Source organism: Colobus angolensis, unplaced genomic scaffold, assembly GCF_000951035.1.
Source record: "Colobus angolensis palliatus isolate OR3802 unplaced genomic scaffold, Cang.pa_1.0 Scaffold193, whole genome shotgun sequence".
Lineage (NCBI taxonomy): Eukaryota > Metazoa > Chordata > Mammalia > Primates > Cercopithecidae > Colobus > Colobus angolensis.
In genome coordinates, this window is record NW_012115077.1 from 2,598,146 (window position 1) to 2,606,582 (window position 8,437).

The 8,437-nt window shown below is 49.5% G+C and overlaps 1 protein-coding gene across 1 annotated transcript in view; it reads right to left on the minus strand.

Annotated features, from left to right (window-relative positions):
- SLC6A4 (solute carrier family 6 (neurotransmitter transporter), member 4) overlaps nucleotides 1-8,437 on the minus strand; it is a 25,194-nt gene that overhangs the window by 10,134 nt on the left and 6,623 nt on the right. The window contains exons 6-12 of the mRNA XM_011940858.1: nucleotides 8,230-8,364; nucleotides 7,761-7,864; nucleotides 5,347-5,474; nucleotides 3,925-4,037; nucleotides 3,125-3,256; nucleotides 1,724-1,823; nucleotides 299-399 (exon numbers count right to left, since the gene is read on the minus strand). Coding sequence (XP_011796248.1) covers nucleotides 299-399; nucleotides 1,724-1,823; nucleotides 3,125-3,256; nucleotides 3,925-4,037; nucleotides 5,347-5,474; nucleotides 7,761-7,864; nucleotides 8,230-8,364 — 813 coding nt within the window. The remainder of the gene's footprint in view (nucleotides 1-298; nucleotides 400-1,723; nucleotides 1,824-3,124; nucleotides 3,257-3,924; nucleotides 4,038-5,346; nucleotides 5,475-7,760; nucleotides 7,865-8,229; nucleotides 8,365-8,437) is intronic.

Genomic DNA, 8,437 nt, shown 5'->3' on the forward strand with positions numbered 1-8,437 from the left:
CTGGAGTGCAGTGGTGCGATCTTGGCTCACTGCAACCTCTGCCTCCTGGGTTCAAGTGATTCTCCTGCCTCAGCCTCCTGAGTAGCTGGGATTACAGGTGCCTATCACCATACCAGGCTAATTTTTATATTTTTTTTAGTAGAGATGGGGTTTTGCCATGTTGGCTGCCTGCCTCAGCCTCCCAAAGTGTTGGGATTACAGGATGAGCCACCGCACCCAGCCATTACAATTCATTTCTTATGTGTCTGGGGGCAAGTCTTTCGCCAGGGCAAGGAGGAAAAGGGAAATCACAACTCACCAGGAGAAACAGAGGGCTGATGGCCACCCAGCAGATCCTCCAGAACCAGCCTGGGCTGAAGCCGAGCATTTCCTTCACGTCCCTGCAGAACTGAGTGATGCCTGGAACCGCCCAAGGGGAAGAGAGGTAGAGGCTGAGAAAGGGCACGGGCTGTGCTACTGTGCCCTGATTCTCTGGGAGAGTCAGAGTCACAGAATCAGCACTGGGAATGACGAGGGGAAATGACAAGCCAGAATTCCTACCCTGGACACACAGAGTAGCTCTGGAATTTCTCTCTAGGAGGAGTGCAGCAACAACGATCTGGTCCGAAAGTGGGACTGGGGGCCTTGTCACAAAACTGCATTTTTATAGCAAGCAAGACTCTTTCTACATAGGGTGGGAGGATGGATGTGCCTCTGGAAGGATGGGTGGGACATCTGGGAGGATGGATGGGCATCTGGGAGGATGGATGGGCATCTGGGAGGATGGGTGGGCATCTGGGAAGAGACGCACGTCCCCTTCTTGGTGCCACACTGCCTTCCTGAGAGCTGAGTGTGTATCTGATTTCATTGTTATTGTAAAAAAGTTGAATTTTGTCCAGGAATGGTGAATCCATCTGACAGACACTGGCTTTGACCATGACACTGGAAACTTTCAAGGGAAATTTTTAACCACAATATTGCCCATTCATATGCCAGATCAAGATCAAGGTTCTTCTATAAAAAGTCACTGGTGTGGAAGTGAGAACTGAAAACTCCCAAAGAAGAGTGAGAAATTGAGAAGGGGACGGTGCTCTGTGGTTGCTTTCCCGAAAGGTCCCAGCAGTTCCTAGGGCAGGTCTATGGAGATTCACACACTTGGTCCTCTGAATTGCCAAGGAGGTAGGAAGATTTCTTCTTTAAAAAAAAAACGGGCCTGTGTGCAACCCAAAATGTGTGTCCCCTCCTTGATAATATGTATAACAAATAACATGCAAAAGTGGTTTACTTTTGTCTGTTTTTGGGTTTTTTGCTTGAGACAGACTCTCACTCTGTTGTCTAGACTGGAGTGCAGTGGCGTGATCTTGGCTCACTGCAACCTCTGCCTCCCAAGTTCAAACAATTCTCCTGCCTCAGTCTCCCGAGTAACTGAGATTATAGGCATGCACCATCATGTCCGGCTAAATTTTTTGTTTGTTTTGTATTTTTGGTAGAGATGGAGTTTCACCATGTTGGCCAGGCTGGTCTCGAACTCCTGATCTCAGGTGATCCACCTGCCTCAACCTCCCAAAGTCCTGGGATTACAGGCGTGAGCCACCGCGCCTGGCCGAGACTCTTACAGACCCATCGTCGGGACGTCACATCTTATAAACTGCCCTTCACCGCCTTTTTTGGTGAAATCAGCCCTTTGCCATTGTGCCAGCTGATGGTGTAGAAGGGACCCAGCTGGCTGAAGGAAGCGTCTTACCATAGAACCAAGACACAGCGACTGCCTCGATCAGCGCGACAGTGAGCACTGCAGGCCCCGTGGCGTACTCCTCCAGCAGCTTCACCACGTAGGCCCCTCCCTGGAGGGGAGAGCAGAGCCTGGGTGAGGGCCCTCTGAGGTGCCACCCCTTCCAACTATAGAGACCTGCAGGGGCTTCCTCACTTAGAATCATTCTGGAAAAATCCCACCTGGGACTGAACGTGAGTACCCCAGAAACTGCCTCTTAGGCCGGGTGCGGTGGCTCATGTCTGTCATCCCAGCACTTTGGGAGGCAGAGGTGGGCGGATCACCTGAGGTCAGGAGTTCGAGACCATCCTGGCCAACATGGTGAAATCCCATCTCTACCAAAAATACAAAAAATTAGCCGGGCGTGGTGGCGGGCACCTGTAATCCCAGCTACTCAGGAGGCTGAGGCAAGAGAGTTGCTTAAACACAAGAGGCGGAGGTTGCAGTGAGCTGAGATAGCACCATTGAACTCCAGCCTGGGGGACAGAGCAAGACTCCATCTAAAAAAAAAAAAAAAAAAAAAAAAAAAAAAAAAAAAAAAAAAATCTTGGACAGGCCTCTGCAGTGTGGGCAGGTTTTACCGACTCAGACGCCTCTTCCCCCATCCTGTGTAGTTCATTCTTCTTCTTTCCTCTCCCCACTAAACTTTAAGAGACAAACTCCAAAGGGCCTTGGGTTCTATTTTAAACTTTCTTCAACTTATTGAACACCTGCTGTGGACAGGACCCTGGAGAATCCCTGCCTCTAAAAACTGAATCCAGAAGGACCCAGGACACCAGACACATTAAGGGCTTTGGTCACAGTTTTGCCTTCTGTCCTAAATCATGACTCACTGGGGTTCCACTCAGTCCCTGTGACCCCCACTCCAGGGCCATCAGGGTCAGGGCTTAAAGATGCACATCTGCAAAATCTGCTTCAGAGTATTTACTTCAGCTACCAAAAAAAAAAAGAAAGAAATCTCTAGAGAGGGTGTGACTTTTTTACCATTGCAAATTCTGGAGGAGACCAAGCGGCATGACACACACAACGTGCAAAATGTCAGGGTAGTATCCCCATGAAAGCAGCTCTAAAGAGTGGAAATAGGCTGGAAAAGCAAATCCTAATTTTCTCCAGATAGTTTTTGAAGCCTGAAATCTAGTGGGATCTACTGTAAAATGCTGAGAGCCGGTGGATACGATGCACAGAGTCTACAAGCAGATGTGCAAGAAACAACTTTTCTTCTCCTTGATGACAAACTTTTTAATGGGAGTAACAACCTCCCCTCTTTTAGTCCCAAAGCCAGGGCGCCGTGTGAGATGGAAGGAGAGGAACAGCTTCCTTAGTGTTCTGTTGCCCTAGGGGAGGCCAACTCAAAGCTGAGGGGGTGGTACTCACAAAAGTCAGGGTGACCAGGGATCCAAAGAAGCAGGTGATGACCACGGCGAGCACAAACCACTCCCGGCGCTTGGCCCAGATGTGTGGGAACTCATCCAGCACAGCTGTGATCACCCCCTCCAAGCCTGCAAACTGGGAGGTACAGGCAAGCAGTCACAGTGGAGGCTTTGGGACAAGGCTGCAGCCTTCAGAACAGTGAATGGGAGGGAGGGGTAAGGGGGCAACGTTGCTGAGTGACTGGTCAAGCTGATTATCACCAGTTCCCCGACTCACTGGACCATGAAAGCATCTCAAAGAGTATTTCCCCGTTCTACACTGTCGTTTAAAGCCCATCACTAAGGAGAGCCAGGAAACAAAATAGAACACGTGGACAGAACTTCGATATATGAGGTCTCTTGGGGAGACTTTGTTTGCACCAGAAAGGCCAACTCAAAGCTGAGACTCACTCCACACTAATAATTCCAGGCCCTGAACTGAATGCTTGGCAAAGCAGAGACCCAGGAGAGACCTCGCCCTGGCCTGTAGGCGCCATAATTGGGCCAAGGGACAGTGCTCAATAACAGTTCACGTATGTGAGCCTTGGGCCTGTGCCAGGCGCTTGACCCACATTATCCCATGAATGACTCGAAGGTACCAGAGGGTGGTAAATGCCGAGGAGTCAGTAGGGGGTGTGAGGCACCAGAAGGGAGCAGCCACCACTGCCTGGGATGGCCAGGGATGGGAGGGAATTGAGTCCAGCTGCGTCCTCCTCCTTTCCTCTTCACCCTCCCACAGCCCACTTCCCCTTCCCGTGTCCTCACCGTGCTGTCCAAGCCCAGCGTGATTAACATCAGAAAGAAGATGATGGCAAAGAAAGTGGACGCTGGCATGTTGGCTATCGCTTCTGCATATGTGATGAAGAGGAGGCTGGGACCTGAGACAGAGGGGAGAGAGGAGGAGGTGGTTGACAAGACCTATCCTACAAAGATGTCACAGAGGAAAACTCAGCTACAACAAGTTACAATTCTCATCACAAGACCTTATGCGAGAATCACGTTTTGACACACACCAAGTGCTTCCTCACTCTCTACTCCGTCTGAGCTGGCCACCCCAGTTCCTGGGAGGCAGGAAGGGTGGGGCCTCCATCTTGAAAACTGTGTGCCCTCCATGAACCCTGGGGGTGGGTAACAGACCCAAGACCCAGAGACTGGCAAAGCTGCACACAAGAATAAGAGTTTCCACCGTATAACAATTCTGTGGGATTTTTCAGGACCAGGATTGATATTTCTGAAGTCCATGGCAGTTAGCCCCCTCTGATATCTTCAGCTCCAGAACAGTAGGAAATGTTAAATTGATTTCCGTAGAGTCACAGAGGCCTTGGAATAAAGACCTCTTTCTATTTTGAAGTCCCTGTTGATAGTGTGAGGGACAAGTCTTCAGCCTCTCATGGGCTAGCTAGGGATGCCCTCGTTTGGGGCACAGGGTTGGTCAAAGCACCGAGTCAGGCCAAAGATACAACCTTGTTAGCAAGAAGACCCTGGGACCTCGCCCACTAGATGCCGTCATCTGTTTTTTCTACCTCTGTCGCTTTTTTCTTTTTCCACGAAAACTTCACGGTAAAATAGAGTGGTCATATTGGCTAGATTTTCTTTTTCTGCAAGGCACAGTTCTACAGATAAATGATTATTTGCTTACTAGACTTTGAGCCATCACAAGACCATCACAGGAAGCAAACACTGGTTTTAAAGCCATCATCAGAGTGAACATTTCAAGCCCACAGATTTTGAAGGCCCCAGAACTGGGTGCCAAGGGAGTTGCCCTGTCCCTGCATGGTCTGAACACATGGAAAGATCTCCAAGGCTCCAACCTTCTCTCAAATCTTAGAATAAAAAATGTTTTTATTTTGGAAACAGGGTCTTACTCTGCCACCCAGGCTGAAGTACAGTGGTGTGATCACGGCTCACTGTGGCCTTGACCTCCCAGGCTCAAGCAATCCTCCCACCTCAGCCTCCTGAGTAGCTGGGACTACAGGTGTGCACTACCATGCCCAGCTCATTTATTTTTTACAGAGGCAGGGTCTCACTATGTTGCCCAGGCTGGTCTTGAACTCCACCATGCCCAGCCTTCTTTGGAAAATTTCGGGAACATTTAGAAATAAATCAAAAGTTAGATCTTTATAAAGGTTCAACTCAGTAAAGCAACTCAGTAGGAGCAAGGGACCTGCACAAAACCTGAGGTCCTACCTGCATCTTTGGCCACCTCAGACACATCTTCATTCCTCATCTCAGCCATGTAACCGAGCACCGTGAAGATGACAAATCCCGAAACGAAGCTCGTCATGCAGTTCACCACGCTGGTCACCAGGGCATCTCTGGAGGGGAAACCCCAAGGGGCCGCCTGAGACAGTTCCAAGATCAGGGCTCTAAGGAGCAACTGTCTATGTGCCTGCCCTGCCTTAGACAGGCCGGCCACAGCAAGGACAAGCAGGCTGAACTCAAGGAACCTCAAGACTGTCCCGGAGTCCCTTCCCCTTCTCCCAGAACCCAGCTGCCGAAGCCTGCAGCTCCGACTGCCATGACCACCACACATGGTGCAGGGAGAAGAGCAGTGGGGGGTGCTTTAAAAGGTGATCCTGCCAGCGCAGACCTCTCCATTTCAAAGCAGCCTTGTTCTGGAGCAGGGCCCAGGTTGGAGTGGGGGCCAGGACAGCGCCTGAGCCTCACATTTGTGAGGTTCTCAGATTTACACTTTGACATTATCTTCAAACTAAGTCACAGACTTCCAGCCAGAGAGATACTCTCATACTTTTTCTCTTTTCTTTTCTTTTCTTTTTTTTTGAGACAAAGCCTTGCTTTATTGCCCAGGCTGGAGTGCAGGTAGCACGATCTCGGTTCACTGTACCCTCTGCCTCCCAGGTTCAAGTGATTCTCCTGCTTCAGCCTCCCAAGTAGCTGGGATTACAGGCGCCCGCCACCATGCCTGGCTAATTTTTGTATTTTTAGTGGAGACGGGGTCTTCCCATGTTGGCCAGGCTGGTCTCAAACTCCCACCCTCACACTTTTAAATGACAGCCTCATCGTACAACTGCAAGGTGGTGTCCCAGTGCAAGGCCACATTGCTTAGGGTATATGTGAATTTCCCTCCTACCTTTAAAAAAAAATCAGTTCTACAATTATCTTATGCATAGCACAAGAAGATTGCTGGATGCTGCCATCTGTGGTCAATCAAAATTAAGTCTAAAGATGATGGGCGACATTTATTTATTTATTTTTGAGACAGGGTCTCCCTCTGTTGCACAGGCTACAGTGCAGTGGCATGAACACAGCTCACTGCAGCCTTAACCTCCTGGGCTCAAGCAATCCTCCTGCTTCAGCCTCCTGAATAGCTGGGACCATAGGCATGCACTACCACACTCAGCTAATTTTTAAATTTTTTGTAGAGATGGGGTCTCACCATGTTACCCAGGCTGGACTCAAACTCTTAGGCTCAAATGATCCTCCTGCCTCAGCCTCCCAAAGTGCTAAGATTACAGGTGTGAGCCACTGCACCTGGCCCAGTGGGTGATGTTTAAAACCATAATTGATGTAACACTTCCTATTTTGTTAAAATTTCTGAAATAGGATTTTGTTGCAAAAATTATGGCATTTTGGCTGGGTGCAGTGGCTCACGCCTGTAATCCCAGCACTTTGGGAGGCTGAGGCAGGCGGATCACCTGAGGTTGGGAGTTCGAGATCAGCCTGACCAACATGGAGAAACCCCGTCTCTACTAAAAATACAAAATTAGCCAGGCATGGTGGTGCATGCCTGTAATCCCAGCTACTTGGGAGGCTGAAGCAGGAGAATCACTTGAACCCGGGAGGCAGAGGTTGCAGTGAGCCGAGATCACTCCAGCCTGGGCAACAAGAAACTCTGTCTCAAAAAAAAGAAAAGAAAAGAAAAGAAAAATTATGGCATTTTATGTTAGTCAAAATAACGTGATCATCATACTTTTTGTTTATACATAATACAAATAATCACATTATAATTTTTGTTGTTAAACACATTGACTAGTTAAACCTAACTATGTAATTGTATGTTGCAGCTTTTTGTAAACTTACTTTGCAATCTTTCTTTCTCTCTCTCTCTTTCTTTCTTTCTGGAATCTTGCTCTGTCACTCAGGTTGGAGTGCAATGGCACGATCTTGGCTCACTGCAACCTCTTGTGCCTTAGCCTCCCAAGTGGCTGGGATTACAGGTGTGCACCACCACGCCTGGCTAATCTTTGTATTTTTAGTACAGACAGGGTTTTGCCATGTTGGCCAGGTTAGCCTGGAACTCCCGACCTCAGGCGATCCGCCTGCCTTGGCCTCCCAAAGTGCTGGGATTACAGGTGTGAGCCACCATGCCCAGCCTCTTACTATTTTTATATACAGGAGCGCTGACAAAACCGAAGGGCCTGGGGCCCCTCTCAGCCTCTGAGCGGACTGGGTGAAGCCACAGCCTCAATGAGTGCTCTGGCCATGCGTGAGCTGGTCAGGGGCCTGCAGTACCCTTGAGGGGCAGTGGCATCAAGGCCTAAGCCTGGCCAGATTCGAGGCCGTCGGTCCCATCACCTTCCTCCATACTGGCTTTCACTCACGCCACTTTCAAGCTTTCTTTGGGGACCCCAGATACTCACTGGTAGCAGTTGTTGTTGAACTTGTTGTAGCTAGCAAAAGCCAGCAGGACCCCAAAGCCCGGACCAAGAGAGAAGAAGATCTGAGCAGCTGCATCTATCCACACCTGGAACACAGCAGGGGTAAGGGCATGGGGTGAGGGGGAGACACAGGCTGACCCTGGCACCAACAGGGTCGTCTCTCCTGCCTCCATGTGGCTAAGTGCAGAGGCAGAAAACCAGCTTTTAAGGCTCATTCCAGGCATAGTCATAAATCAAGTGCCAACAAATGTGATTTCTCTTCCTATCATTTAGGCATAAACCCATCCAGTGGCCTCAACTGTACTTTACTGCTTGTATTTCTTGGTTAAAGTATCATGGCAGACTTGCACACAAAAGCCACATTGCAGTTGTCCCTACTGTCCTATGTGGAGGAGGACTAGCTTCGTTTAGTAAAATGAAACAGGTACAGATATTTTCCTCATTATCTTACCCCTGTCTCTAGGAGTTTCTGCCAGTTGGGTTTCAAGTAGAAGAGAACACCCCTCCAGGCTCCAGGGAGGGTGGCACCCCTCACCAGCAGGACAGAAAGGATGATATAAGGGAAGGTGGCTGTCACCCACACCACCTGTAAGGAAGAAGGGCGAAAGCATGGGTTATCACCATGCTGTTCCAGGGAGGGGAGGGGAGGGAAACAGCGG